Genomic DNA, 22,003 nt, shown 5'->3' with positions numbered 1-22,003 from the left:
TCTTGACATATAATTCACAACATAATATGCAACCGACGATGACGAGTATAGAACACAGTAACACAATTTCCATATATTTACCAATGAAAATGAGTCATAATTCATGAACTGAGAATCATAACATTATCAGCATAACAGGTAATATTGGCCTCAGCCAGACAGCAAAGGATTGGATTGGCTGGACTGCAGTATGTGGGTGAACTAATCCAATGCCACATCTTTATGAATAATTCTGTCATCATTCTCTAGCTGTGATGACAACTTTCAAATGTGAAGAAAAAAAAAAAAACTGTGTGAAGAAATGGTCCAGATGGTTTCATGCTTTAGGATGTTTGGCAAAGAATTAAGAACAGTGAAACACTTTTAATCTTTGTTTGACAAGAAACAAAGAGTCAAATAAATCTATACTTATTTGAATTCTTTACATTATTTGTTGTTAATTTCACTGAATGGTAAAGCACTTTGTACAAAGCTGTTCTGCTTAGTACCAAGATTAAGTAGCTGTTGATAACAAACTAAAAACATTTGAACATTTTTGGTACTAAATACATAGATGCTATTTTTAAACAGTAATCCAAGGGAATAGATGGGGTAATCGGGCAATAAAAAAACGAAAGAAATCATAAAAACATTGCAAATTTCATAGCTCTAAATAAGACTTCTGTACAACTAAAGAAATGTTTTTTTCTTCCTGCTCAAGTTGTGCGACTGGTTCATTCTCCTCATACATTAGATATGTTTTGGAGGAGCTAGTTCATGTGTGTGCCATAGGCAACTCTCTGACATATCTCTGAATATTATGCTACTCCAGAACACCATGATAATGGTATCACCTCAAAGACATCTCAGTTTTACTTTTTTCTCCTTTAGGAATTTAAAGCCAGTTTTTAAAAAGTTTAGGGTCACCAGCACTTTTTACCCACATCTTTGTTTTATGGTGATGAAAAACACCCAAAAAACATAGCCAATCACAATTAAATCTTCACTTATACCACTAAAGGACTAAAGCTTTGGCAAATACTGAACATTGACTGTTATAATCCATTTACCTTGCATCTGTGAGCAGGTGTGCTTTAGTTCATGGGTGTGAGTAACAAATTGAGAAATTCTTTACAAAGGAGATGAGAAAAGCACTGAAACAGCTGTGACCTGTCTTTATGTGAATACAAATTTTTGGTAGTGTGGGAATACTTGCATGTTTGCTACCACAGAGACAAAAACAGAGTAAAGCTCTAATTCTAAATTAATTTATGTAAATCTGTTAATGCTATTTACTCGTTTCTGCCTTTTAATAACCTGTGTTTTTACCTTAGTTGAATTCTGCTCTAAACTAAAAATTTCAAGAAACTACATTTTGATCCAATATCATAAAAGCAAAACATTTCAGTGGCATCATCGCCCCATAAAATATACAAAAAAATATGTATGTATTGTGATTTCTTACCATAGTCTCCACCATGTTGGTCTTGTTGTTCCTCAGGGTTTTAACAGTGTGGAAAACATCCACAATATTCTGCTGCTGGATCATCTCATTAATGCTGCAGATGGCACAGAAAGTTCCAGAACGTCCACCACCAGTTCTGCAAAGGAGGAGGAACAAAGGAGTAGGACCAGGAAATGAAGAGAGAAAGGGAGACAGAGGCTCTTCAGTATTAAACATCATCACCATTTTGGAAACATAGCTGGAGGTCAAGAAAATCATAGTGAGGTCAAAAAGAAAACAGAGATGAAGGAAAGATACAGGTGTAGAGAGAATATTAGAAAGGCTTTGTGTGGTTTCTAAATCCATCTGTCTATTCTCCTAACTGCTTATCCAACCAAGTTGCAGGACAGTCATTGGATAATGTCCTGAAATTGTATGAGCCCTAAACACTTGTTGGAAATTTAATAAAGCTTATAAAACAGGCTATAAAGGTTAAATTAGTTTGCTTGTTGTGATGCCATTTAAAGTGTGACGTATTTAACGAATGGTTTCTGTTTAGTAAACTGCAACATTTTAAGGGGATATAAGGAAAAATTATTAGGTTTGGTGATATATGGTGTTATATTCCTTCTTGTAGCCTGTATAGATGACAGAATGTGGAAAAAAAAAAAAAAATTACAAAGCTAAACAATATTTTAATTAGCTCTCAGAAAAACAAGTCACTGTAGAGAGCAAATAGGATCCTGAAAGCCAAATTGGAGATATTAGATGTCACTTTTAATGCTAAAGAAACAAGTATGACAATGTGAGTTGAGAAAAAAGGCTTTAAGGGACAGAGAGTGACAGCAATTGACAGAGCGAGAATTCAGTACAAAGAAACCTGCCACTGTATGCAGAAAGACACCTACTAATGGATTTTAGAAATTTGAATAAATGTGTTCAACCTTAAATCAAAACAATAATAAAAGCCTTTATGAACATTTTATACAGATGGCAAAGTGCCATCTGTATAAAGTGATCCAGCAACACAAACATATTTATGTATACTATATATATTGTGTGTTTACTGGCTATATGCCCCAATCAGCAGTCAGTGCTCTGCCAGTGAAAAGTCAGACCACCCACCATGAAAACAGCTCCAGACTTTCCCATCTCACTTGGTTCCAGCTGAATTCCTTCAGTATTGAGACTGAATAAAACATTTAGGTACTGCGAGGTGGAGTGACAGCCATCAGAAAAATCATCCACTGTCTACCTATTCTGCATTAGGAATGCCAAGGCTGCTACAGCTTGCAGTCCACTTGGAATACCTTTGTTAGTGATAGTGACTGAATTTTTTATAGAAAGTCTATAATCTAAGCTTTTTAGAAGCACGTCAGAAGGTTAAAAATAATTATGGAAAGTTTTTGTTGCTCTCTCAGAACCACTTATACAATAATATCAGAGTACAAGCTTGAAATTCTTGCTTTTCATACATACACCCATTGGTTTGAATTTCACTTCTTGATTTCATGTTAGATTATAATTTCAGACGGTTGCTTCAGTGTCAGAAACTAATTTCTAGGGTAATGGTGAAAAAATGAAAGCAAATACATTTTACATTAGTCCTGTCAAATACATCTTAGGGCTAAAATACATGAATATTATGAAGTACTGAACAACAACCAGAAATTAAAACTTTTCAGACTTGTCAGGACTCAAGTAGCAGTAATGGTCAAGGAAAGTGAGTAACCTTTACATCTTGCATAGAAACATACCAGATATGAAAAGTGCTTCATATCCGATGTCAAACAAAATTAAAAATTCAATTTAAAAGCCACTTCAACTGCAGTCACCTTATATTGTGTTAGCTAGATTACAGGAGCCTTGTGTGAATATAGTTGATTTAAAAAGAATATTTGCTGTAATTTGTTTCTAAACCCATGCTGGTGTTCAGATCAGTAAATGAATAAAACACTATTTTGGTTCATCACTCTTGGTGATACTGCACTAAATTTGATATGATAGATGAGAAGGGGGTGTCATAATAATAATAATGATAATAATAACAACAATAATAATAATAATAATGATAATAATAATAGTATTGACTATAACTATGATGGTCCAACTCCCTAAGGTGTTAAGCCATCATCAGTGATGACCCTAACCACAACTCTAGCCCTAGGCAATTAGAAAATTTTACTTTTACTTTAATTAAATTGCCCAGTCTGGCCAATCAGGGGGCAAGGAAAATACTCATTTTGACTAACAAACATCAACAAGCATTACTTTTTCCCATAGATGTCCTAATTTTTCATATTTCCAAACTATAAGGTTAAAATTGTAGCGTCACAACAGGCAAACTATATCTTCATGAGGTTTAAAACAAACTGCCAGGTTGGCCCATCTATGTAAGTAAGTATTAATTGAAGGGATGAAAATATTAGGAAGAAAGTGACCTAGCTGTGCATCCAGTTTCTCTGAAGTGATGGGTTACTATAGTGGGTGGGTTGGCACTTCTTTTAAAGGTATTTAAAAATGGCTGATATTTGCTTGTTCGCCTTTGTGTATGGTATGTGATTTGAGCTTTGAACAAATCATTTTAATATATTGGAGTTCAATTTCAAATTGTTTGGATGCCATCTCCTGTTTATCAGTTAATTTTAGCGTTTACATCATCCACAGTTTCAGGTGAAATATTTAAAGTGGCCAAAACCAAAATCCAAAACATTACAACTAAATCTACTGCGAAAAGGATCCGACAGTCAGTGGTTGGTGGTTAAGTGGTTTGCAGGAGATAAATTCATATGTGATTTAAATGAATTGTGACATACTTGAAACCACATTACTCTAGACATGAACTGCTGCATGCTGAATATTAGTAATTTGTTAGAAAGAGGCACCTTATCTTTATTACTTTGCTTTATCTAAAATATATATCTATATAACTCGAGATAAATACAGCAAACGCAGATTGCTGAATTAAATGTGCTACTCCTCACTACTTTCTAAAAGCTCCTCCCAGTGTGACTTGTTGAAAATAAGACATGTGCTCAGCATTAAAGACGCATCAAATTCCAACTTTCAAGACAAGCGAAGAGCAGAAAAATAATCAATTCACCATCTACTGATGGATCCATCATGTTTCTACTTATCGCTAGTATTACTGAGTCTGTGAAATCAATAGCTGGGGTTGATTAGCCAGTGTAGCTGTCTTCAGCCAGAAGCAGAGACAGCTTACATCTCTGTCACTCACATTTACTGGGTTTGAGCATAACTAAAGAATTTAGCCCCAAAATGGTCTTGCTATCTTAATTTATCTGCTAGTGTTTTAATTTCACAGAAATTAAATGGATTGTAGATTTAAATAGAATGTGTTTTAAAATACCAGTTTGAGCTTTTAGTTTATAGTGATTGACAGAGTTTACTCAAATAAATATCATATCTATATCTATAGGAGACAGGTTTATTTGAAATGAAGGTCAAAGCTTGTTAGGATAATACTAACATATATGACACCAGTTATTAAACTTTTATTCTCCATATAAGGCCTAATAGTTGAATTGCACATTGTTCTGTAGCAGTGTAGACTATTACAAGCTTCAGCCTTAAACCATTTAGGCTTTCAGGCAGAAAAAACATGACATTCATAGCCATGTACTGAGAGCTTTACAAAATATTTGACAGTGACAGATTATTTTACGATGGACATCTCTAAATTTAGTTCAGAACTAGGATATGAATGTTATTCTTTTTTACTTCTGCCTCTTTTTATGTTACATGAAGAAAGAAAAGGCTAATAAGCAAAAAACAGTTAAAAAAAACGAAAGCAAAAAAACCCCAAATCAATACCTCATTGGTCCAATGAGCTGTTACACAGGGAGCTGATTGGATGAGCACCACAGATAGGCAGTGTTGGGAGTGTGTGTACACACGTTACTGTTAGCAGTTCTCTCTTCTATAGATTTTACAGCTTCTGTTTCCTTCCCTCATTATCAGCTTCATTTGCTCTGCTCAAATAGGGGGAATTCGTATCGAGCTGAGCTATGTTTTTATACTTGTATACCAACACACATTCATGTATGTAGTATAATAAACATTGTGTAGTGTTATTTAAAATATATTTGGTAAAAACAGAAGTAGTAGTAGCACCATACCAAACATTAAAGATAATAAACCTGAACATAGCATGCACAAGCAGGCATGTGGGTGATCTATACTGCATCAGCACAGCCACACAACACAATAGAGATGAATGATGACCTCTTTAAAACTTGACACATTCCAGGCTTTTTAAGCCATGAGCCTCATTTATATTTAACGAAAATAATTCATAACAAGTCTCACAGCATTCATGAACTGACATTTCAGACGTTTTGACATCACTAGTGAATATATATGGCTTTCCAGCACAAGATTAATGCTGAGTCTGAGGCATGTGTATATTTGACAGATAAGTGGAACAACATAAAGCATGAAATGGTACTCAACATGTACAAAAACTACAAAAAGTGTGTTTTTGTGTGTGAATATCTGTCTTAAAAGTGTGTATGTGTTCTTTTATAGAAGTGCACAGCTTACTTTATAATCATCTTCCCTCTCTGTCTGTCACAAACACACACTCTAAGGGAAGATTTGTCTTGCCATTTATGTTGATCTGTTATCTCACTGAGCAGTGACTGTTCCAGTCTACTGTTTCATCACGTTTTCTAGTATTTGTGTCTGCATGTGTCTGTGTGACTATACTTACAGGCAGTGTACCACAGTCCTCCCGTCTCCTCCGTCATATTGTTCCTGCCACTTAGCCAATCTCCTGACCAACTGCAGGATGGAGCGCTTGGAGAGAGGTGTGTCCCTGTAGGCTGGCCAGCCAATAAACTGGAAGTGCTGCACCAGGCGGTAACCATCTTGTGGCTAAGAAGAGAAATGTGAAAATTAGGGTTTTGATCACTGCTGACATAGCTGTTATCACAACAATCAACATCATGCTGTAATTCCATGGAGCCATTTCAATTTCATGCACAGCGATATTGCTAAAGCTACCGTTTTTCAGAATTAAGACCAAAATTGAACAATGAAACCCACTGGCTCCCTTTAGAAAATATATCTGCATCTAACAGGTCTGTTTGTGCTTAAATGATATTGGATTGGCTGGGAGTTGGTTTTTCAGTTGTGGTCTCATTTGGTAATATTATCCATCCATCCATTTTCTTAGCCACTTTTTTGGTTACAGACTATGAGGAGGCTAGAGCCTATCCCACTGGGCAAAGGGCAAAAAGCAGCATACCCTGCACAGGTTGCCAGTCATAATACCAATACAGAGAGATGGACACAAAAAGAGTCGTTGGATCCAAACCCAGGACCTTCTTCCAGTGAGACACTGCCATCATCATGCCACCCAAGTAAGTATTTTGCTAAACTGATACATAAAACACATTTTGTATGTAATCAGGCTTTTGTGCTCCAATTAGTTCCTGGTTTTGAACAAATGTCTTTTCAAAAGAAATAGGCTTGGATTCAACAAAGACCTTAGCTTGTTATGTTTAATTCAATTTCATGGCAGACATGGCATATTTTCAGTCGTCTAGCCCAAGGCAAGTGGCATGCACCAAGTAAAATACCAAAACCCACCATCACTGTCAGACTGATTTACTGCTGTTTGTCACAAATGCATATGCACATTGACATTTACACACAAACCAAACAAATTCAGCAGAATCATTTCTTATACCACTTTTCCTTCCTTGTCTTTTCAGTACACCTGCCATGTACTTTCTCCCCTTCCATCTCTCCTTTACTCTACACCCTTACCATCTTTCTCTAAATTACCCAGTCTCTTATACCAATTAACACTAATCTAAAATATTTTCTGTACCCTGCATTTATGTGTCTTCATTCTGTTTTCTGTTCCCCCTATTTCTTTGTATTGTCATGTATTTCTTGCAAACATTTTCCTCCTTCCACTTTTTCACTGTTCTCATTTGATGGCTAAGCGATTGGCGATAGAGACTCGGCTAGGCTGGAGCTGCTTTCGCAGTGTGAGATGTGCTGTTATGGCAATGATATGAGCCATTTCACACTAGACTGCTGATGTGTTTGAGAGAAAGAGAGAGAGAATATAGATAGCAGGGTAGCGGGGAGTTCTCCAAGTGCTATACATAGGAACATGCAGATGATAAGGCACCACTAGAGTTGAGCGGTCATGGATGAGTGAAAAAATGAGATGAAAAGAGGGTAACAAGAAGAGGCAAGAGGATAGGAAGGAAAAGAAAAGGAGAAATAGAAATGAAAGGGAACAGAGATGCATAGAGGTTGGAGAAGACAAGAAAAGGAAGAGGAGGACAAAAAGGTAGAGTTAAAAAAAAACAACTGTCATTGTTGTACCACATTTAACATCACTATCATTTTTTCTATGTAGTCACCAAACCAGGACTCAGGTAGCCTCGCTGCAAAAGAGATGCCATAAATTGGTTTTCTGCATATCCTTTTGCCAACTGCCTACTGCGTAGAAAAGGTCGCATGCAATGAAAAAATGCCTTTCCTGTATTGTTATGGTGTGTTCCACGGTATACTGTTTCACTATCTATTGCTTTTACTTGAACTTTAAACACACTTTGTATTCCTAGTAAGTGTCAGGAAAGTAGTGCTTCATTTGTCAAATAATAGAGTCCCTTGAAATCCACAACACATATTTTATTAAGAAGAGGCTTTAAAACACTAAGGCACTCCATGACTTTGAATTTAGCAATGCATCACAAAATCTAGCCATGAACTCGTAATTTGAAAACTGTCAAGGAGGAGAAGTGAAGACAAAAAAAGAGGGATTATCAAAGTGTGTTCCAGGACACCGACTAAAGACAAACTGAAGATGTTTAGATGTTCTACATGCAAAACATCTAATCTTGCAATTTTTTAAACTTAACTATAAAATAAAAGAAGTACTGTATTAAATATGTAAACGTTTAGTACCCTAGCCATGTTGCAGATCCTGAAGATTCGGTTGATGATATCTTCATCGATGTCTGCGGATATGAACTCCACTTGAATAGGGCCGTAGCAACATGAATTTTTTTCTGGCCAGTACTGCATACATAACTTTAGAAAACAAACACAAAGGTTGGAAGAAAAAGACAAAATGCAGAAGAGTAAGAATGGGTCCACCAGTTAGAACAAGTACATTCAGATGAAATGTCTTTCCAGTAAGTGGGATAGGTTTTATTTCCTGGCCAGATCCATGAGCTAAGAATCCTTGCTGTAGCCCATGTTACAAATCAGTTACAAATGGCAATAAATAGAAATAAATGGGAGAGACAAGTAATAGACTAAATAAAAAGTCAACTCTGATACATTCATCAGGCTTTCTGATAGTACAGTCAGTTTCAGGTCCTGATGTCTAGTCTCTTTTTGTTAGTTAGACAGAAATAAGTACAGAATATGTTTGTAGATTTGTGTGTGTGTACCTGTACCTGTGCTGCATCCATTTCATTGAGCATTACAATGGAGGAGCAGTTGTAGTCAAACACCAACCTCCAGAAGTCACCCATGGTGTTGGGCAAAGGATGCTGAGTAACTATGAAGGCCGCTGGCTGTTTGTGGCTCTAGAAAGGTGAAACGAATAACAATCAAAAAGCACAATACAAACTGTGATAAGCTTACACATACATAATCAGACATTTAAACAAAAACTTACATCCATTAATGCAGCATTAATGTAATTGGAGCTCTCTCCATCCACAGAAATCAGAAAAGGAAGGCATCGGTCTGCTGGTAGAACATCCATACTGCGGTTCTTGTCGTGGTTTCTGGGTAGCAAACCCACACTGCAGTCCTCTGGACGAACTCTAGGGGTCACTATGTTTAGAGTCTGATGGGCAGAAAAGCAATGATTTGAACCTTCAACCTAACTTGAACCCACACATTCACATTATCAGCTAGGGACACAGTGTTGTTCAAATGCACGTGTGGTGAGAATGTGCGTGCTCACCTGGAACTCATCTTTGATCTGGCTGGAATTGGTCTGTGGATCCAACCTGCTGATGTTGTAGTAAATGGCTCTGAACTCACACACTGGTATGGCCGTGTTTCCACACAGACATGCTTCCAAGATGGCATCGTGAACAAACACATACTGCTCCTGCACCACAAGCAAAATGAGTTCTGGAGTCAAAATTTCTTTCACTGAAATACAAAACTCTGGCTTATGCAAGCAAACAGTGCTGAACCTGCCTGTAGCCCTTGGACTGGACCACAGTGCCTCACAGTAGCTATAAGCAATGACACCTCTGGAATAGATGATGCAGTCGGGCAAAGCTGCATTAAGTCTTTTCAATCTGACAACAAACTCAAACATTCCAATGTGAACACAACTCTTGTTTGCTTTGTGTATGAACATTATGTGCTTTTGTGGGAGCCTGAAAGTGATTTAAAAGGGCACAGTGCTTTGCTAGTGGTGCCTCTGTGGTCTGGCTCAAGTATGTTCTTTGTGTTCCAAATCACTAGCTTGCGCTAAATGCATCAGCTACCATGAGCTACAGCAGCCACCGTGCATGCTAATTTACCTCTATCTCTCTTTCTGTCCCCCTATCGTTGCATTTTTATCTGGGGTTGGCTCCGTTTTTATTTCTCTGTTGCTCGTTTCCTCTCACACTTGTGTTTGTCTGCTGCCTCTCGCTTTTTCAATTTGCTTCTCGCTTTATCTCTCGGTCTCTCTCTGTTGAATGTTAATTGTTGCCCTTGGAGCAGAGAAGAGGCTTTAAAAGCATCACTGAAATGACCTCTCCTGGCCATTACCTATGCCAGTGACATGCACAGACACATTTGCGCGCAAAAACACATGTATACACACATGCACGTCATATACTCACTGAAACATTTACGCACACTCTTCTATCCCCTGTGCCTTTTAAAAGATTAATTGCTTTGTGTTGTGTGGAGCAGGATTATAATAGCATCAAGCAGCTTCAACACTGACACAAATTGCTCCCACACATATTCAAAAGACAGGGCAGGATGCATTTAACTTGGTATCAAGAGGCATAAAAACACACGTGAATGTGCACAGACAGACACACATACACAAAACTAGCTTTTATACCACTGCTGTTATTTGAAAACACTCAACGTTATGCCCTAGGTAACTTTTCTGAACCTGGCACTTCTAAAACCCATTCAAAAGTCAATTTCATACTCTGAGCTTGAGCTGTCAGTCTGAAAATTAGGCTGTTTTTCTTTATTCCTGGAAAAGTTGACTTTTTGGATATGCAAGGTTTTCATCAGTAACACAAATGGAATGCAGAGGCGGAACGGATTAGGTCGGCTTAAGGTAGCTTTAGAAAAGAAATGAACGTTGCGGTTTCAAAATGGAATACCCAACATTTGAAAATGCAGACTCTTTAAAACGTTTGATAGTACTAAATTAGAACAAATTACGACACCATGTAAAGGATAGTAACCCAAGTACTCAGCTAGCAAAGACAGAGGCCAGATTTATGCTTGGCCACTTCAAACCTGAACTTGTTGTATAGTTGTGACTACACCAGCACCAGACAATATACCAAATCTCTCCCGTGTCATCTGTTATAGAAATAGTAAATTAAGACAATCCATTTGGCTCTCATATAAATAACATCAAATTTACATGGTAGTACATTTTGCAATAAAAAAGTACACACATGATGGACGTTCGTGTTACATCTCATCTCTGATATTCCTTACCAGCTATTGCATACACATATTGACACAAAACTCTCCTAAAACTGTCTGTGTCTGAATTTGTGTTTGTTTGATCTGAGTTTGGGTGCATACCATATCTCTGTGAGTTTTTGTACAAGTTTTCATCTGATTTTCATGTAATGTTTAATGTTTAATGTTCAATATATAATAGTCTAACTGCCTTAAATCATAGATGACTGCTAGAGTTCCTAGGATGCTCCATACTGTTTTACTTTTTGCAATGCTACATCTCAAACTTACAACTGCAGACAAAAGGACGTATGGTACTGGAAGGGAATAAACCTTAATGTTGTTTTTTTTCTTCAGTGCAATGTATCTAGATGCTTTGTTAATGTAGAAAATGTATCCAGTATGTGCTAATCAAAATTTGATGGAAAGCCTCTGTAGAACTCAAGTCAGTAATAATTACAGTAAGTAGTGGTGATTTATTTTTACATGAACCAAAAATCTCCACATTTATTTGAAAATCTCAAAATTCATATTGTATAATTTTTCCTGATTGTCTAACCCAGCAGCCTGCCGTACCTGAACACCCACTTGTTTTGAACAACTAGACTCAACATCATCGGTGTTTAGTTATTATTTTGCCTATGCCCCAAAAGGTTGATTCTGTTCATCTGGACGTAGCATCTTCAATCTCGTCACTCATCCAAGTGACTTCTTCAGTCTCAGCTGACTGCAGGTTTCCTCAACCTTACAAACTGTACATTTGCACAATAACTGAAACCAGCCCACTGAATGAACAGTGGGCTGTGAGGTCAGTTGCTTGATCATTAATATGCAAATTGTCATGGCCATTGATATTTTGCCTATGATTTATATCTATTCTCCATGATTACACTTACCTCTGTCTGAACCATGTTGACTCGTTGTGACCTTAGTTCTCGGATGCAGTTGAAAATGTCCACCACGCCTTCATTCTCTGCCATGTCTAACATGATGTCCACTGCAATGAAACAGCCTGTTCTCCCTGCACCGGCACTGGAGACAATCATAAACAAACATGATACTCTCAATCTAACAAAATTGCAATAATGAACAACTTATTTTTTTTATTTTTAACCTTTATTTATACAGATAGTCCCACTGAGACCCAATGTCTCATTTACAAGAGAGACCTGTTCATATCCTTCAGTAAGACCAATCACTTTTAAGCCTTCAACACTGGGTAATGCAACTAACATATAGACTAATTTTTAATAATTATTAGTGTTTTTCTTTTTCTTTTCTTTTTTTAAACGATGCAGTCAGATCTCTGGGTAGCCATATTGCATATGTATTTGTAGGAGCTTTCCTTTCACGGCACAAAAATTGGTGTAGGGCTGTTACACACAGATTTATGCAGTGGAAAAGATGAATCCTGCACTCTGTCTGAGCTGTCTGGAGTCATCCAGAGAACGTCTTCCCAGTTTTACTGAGCACCCCCTGAGTGAGGTCAGAATCTGACTGAAGATTTTGCCCTTGTATCAGCGCATTTCATTTTGTCTTCCTGTTTCTCTCCCTGGTCTAAATATCTCTTTTGTTTTGGCAGTGAAATGTATGCTAAAACCTAAAGTTTTCCTATACTGTTAAAGTTATAAAGTGTTTCTGTGCTGTACGTTTGCGTAGTTAGCAGTCTCCCAGGCATCTCATTAGGATTAGTCTTGATAGGTTGCTTTGATCATTTTTTAAAAGAAATGAGTGCATCTGTGTTTATAAATTGCTGCACTGGTATTAATTCACCCGCACAACTTTCCACTCCCGTCAAAGTTTTTTTTTTTTTTTTATTGCAGCATTATGCTGATTTTCTTTTCTCAGTAAATCTGGCCCTAAGAACACTGACAAACTGGGGGGGTGAAAAGTGAAAAAAATCCTTCTGCCTACAAGTATCTTATAGTTTAGTAAATACAACTGTTATCGAGTAAATTATAAAGACAAATGAAAAAGTATGGCATGGTGGATTCATTTCTTTGCTAGATACAGTGATTTCCCCGAGTCTAAGCTAAGCCACACCTGGGGTTTGTTCCAGCAGGTATAACACACTCAGAAACTAACCTTAAATTCTGAGTTCTCTTACCTCAAGATGGAAATTAGCATCAGCCAGGTAAAAAAAGCATATTTACATGTAGTAGTACAGGATGATATTAGTATTAGAAAGATCCATTTTCTTCCACTAATCCAATAGCGGAATAGGCTGGAGCCTATGCCTTTAATAATTGTATATAAGTGCCTATAATTGTAATAAATTGTTGTTTTAAACTCTTTCCAGAAGAAAAGTAAAATAAATAGTAAAATAAATAAAAAATACTCTAAGTTGTTTCCAATGAATGAGTACTCTGGGCTATTGTGTTCTTATCAGATCATTAAATGCTCACTGGCATGGCTGATAAAATTAAAATTAGGTATACTATATCTTATTACTATATTTTAGAAATACACTGTGAAACCTCTGAGTTTTGTAACTCAGAAAAACCTATTAACTTTGCAATCTCAGCAATGTTAATCGAGTTTAGTATGAAGGTAGAGCCTTTCTCTATTGCTCTCTTTCACTTCCTAACTGACAAGCATAAGTATGTGGAGACTTTAGTAGCCCATGTCAGGTGTTGAGGCGACACATTCTGAACAGCAATGCCTGGAGGGAAGATATGGACAGACAAGCAAACCAACAGATGGATGGACTGAAAGAGCGAAGGAAAGAGGGATGGAAAGGAAATGGTTGGAAGAGTTTAGCGACTGGGGGAGATATCAAGGGAGGAAAGGAGGCACGGATGGAGGGATGTAGCGGAAACTGAGAGAATGAGGTGTGGAGGGAGGGGAAAAACCCATCTTTCAATTTACAATTCGGCTGACAGTTTTCAGAGACAGCTAAAAGAGAGAGAGCGAGAGAGCGCGAGAGAAGAAACAGAAAAGAAAGAGAGAGAGAGAGAGATAAGATGTGAGGGACGGAAAGATAGAAAGTTGAAGAGAGAAGAGGAGGGGGCGCCTCGGCAGATTACCTGTCAACCTCTGTGATTAATGTTGAGACCAGAATACTGCTGGGCCTCTATGTGTGTGTGCTTGTGCGTGTTTGAAAGCCTCATGACACAGGCCAATAGCATCAGAGTGCCCCCGGAAATTGGAAGTGACTGCCATAACTTCCTGCCTGTCTGTCCACATACTTTTACTATGGCTGTCTTTTTATGTGTCTGCTCGCCTCATTTGTCCGTCCAGTTTTTTTTCCATTCTCTGTTTGTGTGTCCAATTTTGTTCTTTGAGTGTGTGTATCTTTTGAATTTTCCATTATTAATAATCCCAAGTGGGTTTTTTTTTGTTGTAACACACATCTTTCCCAAACCTTAGACAAGCCGATTTATAGTATTTGCTGAAAAGATGGCATCTTGAGAATATACAGATAAAACAATATTCATGCATCATTTTACTGTCTAATGGCTAATTTGGCAAGGGACTGTCAAGTAACCAGGTTTGCTGTTTGTTAGTGGGAAGCTCCAAAGACTTATCCAAATGGTTAGTTTTAGTTAACTGAACAAAAGCATCTTTCATTCCAGCAAAAAAAATAAAAAAATAAATCTGTATTGTATTCCACATACAATTTCTGGTTAAGTTATACCCATTCATCTCTGAATCACAATGGTGACTGTATGGGTGGCATGGTGGTGCAGTCCCAACCCCAGCTGGGGACTTTCTGTGTAGAGTCTGCATCTTGTGAGTTTCCTCCTGGTACTCCAGCTTCCTCCCACAGTCCAAAGACACGCATGTTTAGGTCAACTGGTCATTCTATGTGTGATAGCTAAAGTGCATAGAAGAAATCACTGTACGGATGCATGATTAAATGTGGCTTGTAGTCTAAAGCACTCTGCGAGGTCTGTGAGATTAGAAAAAGTGCTATATAGTATGATGGTCCTTTGATTCCATTAAGCACTAACCATGGCACAAATTTATTCCCACAAAGTTTTATTCCCTTTGTGGGAATAAAACTCTAAAGCTATGTGTTGTATCAAGGTGGGCCATGAAATGAATAATTAAATTTAAATGCTTGAGACAAGATGAGGAATCTACTCAAAACCTTTTTTTCATAGCTTGTCAGAATGCTGACCTTTTAATGCTCGTGCCAGCTGAGCACCTGGCTCCAGAAGTGAACTGTTACATCCCATAAAGAACAGAACATTGAGGTTAAATATAGTATCACCATGGGGATCCTAATACTATCACTTTTCCCCCCTCCTACTTTCATGGCGGTGTATGGGTGAAAGAAGATAGGAGATGAAATTCTTTTTTAACTTGAAACTTTTTACTTACTTTCTAAAAGTTAGCACTATTGATCTAAGCTATGGAGAAAAAAGGGTGACGTGTTTGAGAGATTACAACAGTAATCATACCTTGTCCAATTCTCTTAATTGACAAGGAAAAGGGGAACCTATGAAAAAGGTGTTTTTTTTTTAAAAAGAGTACTGGAAGATAAGCCAGTGGAAAGAACTGCTTCTTAGATTTAGGTTTAAATAAAGTCTTATATTTTTGGACTTCTAACTATCCAAACTGATTATTTAGTCAGAAGCCTTTTAAAATGACTCATAAGACCACAAAAATAACTCATGGATATTTTCAGATCTGCCAAATCACAATTAGGCCTATGCTGTAAAACAATCCAAGGTTTGTAAAGATGATTTTGTAACAGAAATACCAGTAGTCATTTGATCACTACTGTTTACCCAGAGCCTTTCCCTGTGATAAGCAAGAAATGTGAGCTATGCATCTGAATGGCTGTTTGTTTGTCCTTGTCTTGCCCGTGCAGCCACTGACCAGCAGCGCCAGGGAATTAAGTTTATCTTCAGTACAAAACCTCTGTGTCCTCTATGTAAGTACGCTTACCTGCAGTGTACCACTATGGGTCCGGCATCTGGAGGGTTGAGGAACTTGACCTGTCGTATGAAGCCAAGCAGTCCTGTGGCGTAACACGGAACGCCGTGGTCGGGCCAGCTGGTGAAATGAAACTGACGGAGTTCACGGATCTCATGATGGCCCTTCTGAAAAACATGCACAGAGGGAGATGTTATGCTAAGTAGCATATTTCATAATGGCAGTTTCACGAAAAGAGTCTGTCTCTTCATGAAAAGTGTTGGCCATTTTGCCTCTTGATGATGACAAATGGCTGAATCTTACAAACTGTTTCATTGCTCTTTTGGGGAAGACTGACAAGAAGACATATCATGGTTCAGGACCCTAATTTACAGCAGGGATTTCAGGAATATGGGGGCCTTGATGCCTCTTCAGATGAAAAATAAATCAATCTCATCGTGGATGTCAAGATGGTACTTTGGGCCACTTCGGGGAATGAGAGGCAGGAAGACTTATTGTGGCTCATTTGCCTAATTTACAGGGGAGATTTGAGGAAACTGAAGGCCATCTCGCTCTACAAAAAGATTAATTGATTTCACAAATCTCATGATGGCCCTTTTGGGAAAGACTTGCAGGAAGAAATGCCACGGTTCAGTTCAGCTGCCCAATTTACAAGGAGATTTTCGAATATCTAGCAATTATCCGACTGCTTGTTATTGGATGAAGTGCTCAGAGATAACAGAAAACATTTAAATATGGAATGCATTTTAATTAAACAACATTTGTTTCTGAGAAAAGTTTTGCTGCATGACAGAACAAATAAGTATATGTATACTTATATGTAGCAAATGTATAAACAAGATACTGTTGGTTATAAAAAGGATTAAGATAAAACATAATTTGGAAAATCCACTTCTTATAGATAAAGAGAAACAGTCTGCTATATAAAAGTGTAGATTACAAAATAACGAAGTGACAAAACGTGTGTATGACAGGATCCTGACATTTTCATGATGTGCTTTCCAGAAACACAGAAGCTACAGAATATCTCCTCATCTTACAACTGGAGTATTAGGATGCTAACAATGACATATGATACTTAATAGATAGCAGTGAAGTCTCACATTACATTGCTTCCTTGAAACATGGACATACAGTCTCAGGACTGTGGTGTGCAGTAGGTTCATGCTTATCAGATAAAGAAACAGAATTACTTCAAGTCTGGATCCCCAGACAGGCTGCATTTGAGGGCTGGAAGTCAAAAAAAATCTGTTATGACTCTATATATTGTCTCCAATATTGAGTTACGACAGAAAACTGTATTCTCATTACTCTGTATGAAACTACGTATTAAGCAAAAAGTAAGGCCACATCTACGGAAGCCAATCTTATCCGAACAATTCAGGATAGCATTATACACTGTTTTCTTTTCCGCCCATTTCTTTTGAAATGTTATCATCTGATGACAACTCGAGCAAAGAACACATTGGAATCCTACAGTCAGGGGTTATTGGAAATGAAACCTTTGTGTCATTGTTACAGCGCCAACACAGCGAATCTTTCATCAATATGAATTCAAGTGAAAAGACTTTTTTTTTTTTTTTTTTTAGGAATATGATTCCAGGGAATCACACACCTTATACTAAAGCTTCAGGACTCCCCTGAAGGCATAATGTATTCTGACAGTGTATAACTTTGAAAGTGTGTGCCACCTGCATGAGGCAATCAGAAGGCTAAGAGGGATCTTGCCTCAAGTTTCCTATTTTGAGTTCTGACCTGCATATCCTGGTGGTTCAACTGAATCTCTCCTCACTGGATATAGAAATGTATTTTTTAAATCCTTTCTTCAGCTTCCATCAGTTCATTTTCTTTCTATAATACTGCACTCTTCTGCTCTAATAATTCAAACCGATCGATTCTATTATATTATTCCAAACTAAACGGGGCTCAGTCACGTCCTCCCCAGTTCAGTTACTCTCTAAGAATAGAGTTGAAATGAAACTGCGTCTTCCATTCTGGCTCTGTAATATACAAGGTTGTATTGAATTATTTGTTGTGACAGACTATCTGATAATAACCCGAGAAGCACGGGTAACATAGGAAGTGGGGGTGGTGTTAAGAAACTGAGACTGAGTGGGAAAGAGCAGAGGTTCAGGAAGAGAGTAGGGAGTGGTGGGGTGAGGAAGGAGTGAGGACAAATATGATGAAAAAAGAAGGAAGGAAAAGATCGAGGAGAGAAACATGGACACGCGATGTATGTGACAGAGACGTGAAGTGAAAAAGAAGGAAAAAACTGAAGACCACAAAGCGATTTGATAACTGGACTTTCCATTGATTTGCACTCCTGTGATGTTAAAATTACTTCTCTAAATCAATAGACAACAGTCCAACAGAGCAAGAGACACAGAGATGGGTACAAGAAAAAAAACAAAACAAAAACCCCCCCCAAAAAACCACTGGTATTGAAATGTTGGAAATTGGTGATGAGGAACCCAGAACACTTTAAAAGCTCTCCCTACTCCTCTAACCCTAACTTGCAATAGAAACATAAAAAATAAATGTTATAATGGATTGAAATTATCCCTCATTTTCAAATGCATTTAAATCCAGTCTTCGTTTCACTGGTACTCATGTTACTTGTCTTAGCAGAAGATGTGAAGATGACTCATTTATACTTTGCAAATCCTCTGCTCTGTAAGAAAGACATATATAAATCTATTTATTTGACATCAACAATCATTACATATCTTTTATTGTTAGAATTTGTTTCGGTGTCTGGAACAGCCTGTAATCACCGTATAAGGGGGAGTTGATCCTGACACTGGAATTTGTTGTGCAGAGGAAGGAATCCACAACAATCCCTTATGCTGTCATGTCCTCCTTATAATCACTTAAATATGAGTCCAGCACTTCAAACCCTCCATAGAAAATAAAAAATAGACTGTATGTTTAGCCTCAAAAGTTGAGGTTACATGTCATGGCGACATACCAGCACTGTGGAAATGTCTTGATTCACCCATCATTTCTTTATATTTTGCTAGTATATAAGGAAAAACAGATTTAATAGAATTCTAACAAGTTTGAAAGTCAGTATTCGGTATGTCCACCTTTTTCTGAACTCTCTTAGGCAAGCTTCTAATAATTTCTTGACGTAGTCTTCAGGAATAGTTTTCCAGTCTTCTTAAAGGCCATTCCAAAGCTCTTCTTTGGATGTTGGCTGCCGTTTGTTCCCTTCTCTGTCAAGATGATTCTGCACTGATTCAATAATGTTGAGGTCTGAGAAGGCTAGTCCATGACTGATAATGTTTCATTATCTGTTCTTCTGTCCTGGTAAGCATTGACTACATTCACTGTGTGTTTGGGGTGGTTATCATGCTGAAATATGAAGCTGGTGCCAATCAGATGCTTTCCATATACTCTACTGCATAGAGTGATGGTATTGTATTCTAAATTAAAATCTGATACTTTACCAGATAACTCAGTTTTGATAAAATCTCCAACACAACTGGCTGAAACGCAGTCCCATACCCTGACGGAGCCTCCACTGTGTTTTACAGACGGTCGTAGACATTCACTGCAGTACTTCATCTTCCTTACATACTGATGATGATTTAAAGTAAAACTTTCAACGTTAAATTCATCCCTTCACCACTGATTTTGAGTCCAGTTCTTGTGCAATACCCCTTTCTCCCCATTTCCCTGAATGGCTTTTTTCTCTGGTGAACAGAAAATGAATCTACTAAAAGCTCCTGTATTTTTCCTATTTTCTTGTTTCTTAAGGACATGACTTTCAGATGCTTTTCATCTACTGAAGATTGTTTTTAGGACTTCCTGTTTGTCCTCTGCTTGTATGGGTTCCTCAAATTTTCAGCTAACAGGTCTTTGGAAATCACCTTGTTGGTGCAAAAATACTATTTTTTTGCCTGTCAAGTTGTGTCTTCTTGGAATTTTTCAACTCAAGAAATGCTGTTGTAACAGGCTTGTAGTAAGAAAAATATGTGTAGACACAACACTGGCCTGAGAAAAGTCTTTAAAAATAACAAGGCCTAATTCCCTGAAAGCAAAATTCAAGAAATGAGGAGTGAATTTTGTACAGTACTGTAACAACAAAATATCGGTGAGAAAAAAGTTGGAATTAAATTAATTACAAATACTGTGTTGTTTTTCATGAAAAAAACTTGGAAAGGGATTAATGTTATACAGGATGGCAAATGATCAAAACCTACCATAACTGATAGGGAAGAAATAAGAATGTATTTAATTTAGTTGGCAGATTTGGAGTGCTGATACTAAACTGTTTTTCTCAGCTAAGCTATGCAGAAGCTGGAAAAAAAATTCTGGGCAAAATATTGATTGTCGGGAGCCACTTGAGAAGCATCTTCTCATTCATTTGAGGAAGCGCACTTTGTTGTACTACTCCAACATTTCTGGACTGTGTTTAATCTCGCAGACCAGTACAAGCCCTTACTACTACTAACTGCTGTTTTCACTCTGAATGGCTTCTACACAGATGTCAACTGCCTACAATTCATTACACTGGACTATAGTTCCAGTTGAAAAATGACTCATATGTCCTGTCTGATATGTGCTGGTCCTCAAAGCAATTTTTTGTTAGACTTTAGTCTTGTGTGCACTCGTGAGTCCTGTTGAGTTTGCCCTCTGCTGTGGCCTGCAGTTTACTGCGATCTCCTGACATGAGTGTCATTAATCTTATTTTGGATGTTAGCACATTGGCAAACAAGCCCTTGTTGCCTTGAAAAAATTGATAAAAATAAACAAATAAACAAAATAAAATATCCACTTGTATACATACAATACTATCTGAAGTACTCTTTCATTCCAGCTGCAGCTGTGACTACCTCTGGAAACTTTCTTGCTAACGTCAAGGCTGCACGGTTAAAAACAGAGACAGTGAAACTACTTTACAGTCCGCTTCATTTATAGCGAAATTTTCAACTTCACATAAAACATCAACACTTGAAATGAATGCTGCTTAAGCTGCTGAGAAGAAAGTTTTATACTCACATATGCTACTTCTTTCTTTCACAGCTGCTATCATTCTGACATTCAAAGATCAGCTACCTTTTGTCATCCTGCATCTTTAGCTCTTTTTCTCTCCCACTCACACGCACACATTTTCTTTTAGTCTTACTTAGTCACCCTCTATTCCTCAGTGCTCAGTTAATCTCTTTGGATGTGCCATTAATAAACCTTTTCATTAAGCTCTTATTCTCATTATTCACTGCAACTGAGGCTATTTAGTTGTTACACAGAACCCACATACCCTCTGTCTTGCTTTCTCTTTGTTTTTCACACTCACACACAGTGAAAAAACCCCACTGAATTTTAAAGATGGAGAATTTGAATTAGCAAGTGTCTGATGTGTGTTTGTAAGTATTTATGCATACTGTCAAACGACAGGCGTTTAGAGATCAGCTTTCCTTTGAATTTTAACACGCACGCGCACGCACTCAGAGGTGGTATGGATTAATGGCTTGCTAAATGAGCTGACAGCAAACACTTCAAGACTTGTCTTTATAAGCTGATTTTGCACGACTGAGGGGGGAAGGAAATAGAGGATAGAGGAAAAACGACACTGAGGTATAAAAAGAAGAAAAACGAATGGAAAAAAACACAAGAGTAGTCAGGAACATGTATTATAATTTGTAATAACTGTAGAAGATAGGTGTCTATTCTAAAAAATAAATAGTATTAAAATTGTAATGGAACTAACGATCAACCTCTGCCCCTTGACTCCCAAGTAAAATATTTATATAAGCAAGATTTGAGTGTTGTAAATACTTTCTATACTCAAACAAGCAAAAAGCGGTAGAAAGTAAAATGAAGGAGAAAAGGAAAAACAATGGAACTGGCAAACAGAGACGGAGAATAAAAAAACAAGACTGAAAGTCGCTTGAAAGATAAAGGATTTTGGATCACAGCCTCTGTCTTGTTGTAATGTGCATTTCTGCAGTTTTTGCATTCAGTGTGCAGAGCCCTGGAGAACAACATCACAACAATGAAACTACATTCGTCGATCATCTATTCTCCTCT

The 22,003-nt window shown here is 37.5% G+C and overlaps 1 protein-coding gene across 14 annotated transcripts in view; it reads right to left on the bottom strand.

The window, feature by feature from the left end:
* The window catches only part of ptprt (protein tyrosine phosphatase receptor type T), a 294,849-nt gene that overhangs the window by 3,265 nt on the left and 269,581 nt on the right, over positions 1 to 22,003 (bottom strand). For 10 of the 14 annotated variants that reach the window (XM_025907164.1, XM_025907166.1, XM_025907170.1 and 7 more), the window contains 8 exons: positions 15,983 to 16,137; positions 11,983 to 12,118; positions 9,390 to 9,539; positions 9,096 to 9,269; positions 8,866 to 9,003; positions 8,375 to 8,500; positions 6,156 to 6,319; positions 1,445 to 1,580 (listed from right to left, as the gene is read on the bottom strand). In XM_025907164.1, the coding sequence (XP_025762949.1) occupies positions 1,445 to 1,580; positions 6,156 to 6,319; positions 8,375 to 8,500; positions 8,866 to 9,003; positions 9,096 to 9,269; positions 9,390 to 9,539; positions 11,983 to 12,118; positions 15,983 to 16,137 (1,179 nt within the window). The remainder of the gene's footprint in view (positions 1 to 1,444; positions 1,581 to 6,155; positions 6,320 to 8,374; positions 8,501 to 8,865; positions 9,004 to 9,095; positions 9,270 to 9,389; positions 9,540 to 11,982; positions 12,119 to 15,982; positions 16,138 to 22,003) is intronic. The other 4 variants (XM_025907169.1, XM_025907165.1, XM_019359144.2 and 1 more) reach the window with 1 other exon arrangement.

This window comes from Oreochromis niloticus, linkage group LG5, assembly GCF_001858045.2.
Source record: "Oreochromis niloticus isolate F11D_XX linkage group LG5, O_niloticus_UMD_NMBU, whole genome shotgun sequence".
Lineage (NCBI taxonomy): Eukaryota > Metazoa > Chordata > Actinopteri > Cichliformes > Cichlidae > Oreochromis > Oreochromis niloticus.
The sequence above is the reverse complement of the archived record's forward strand: the minus strand, read 5'-3'. Positions and strand labels throughout refer to the sequence as shown.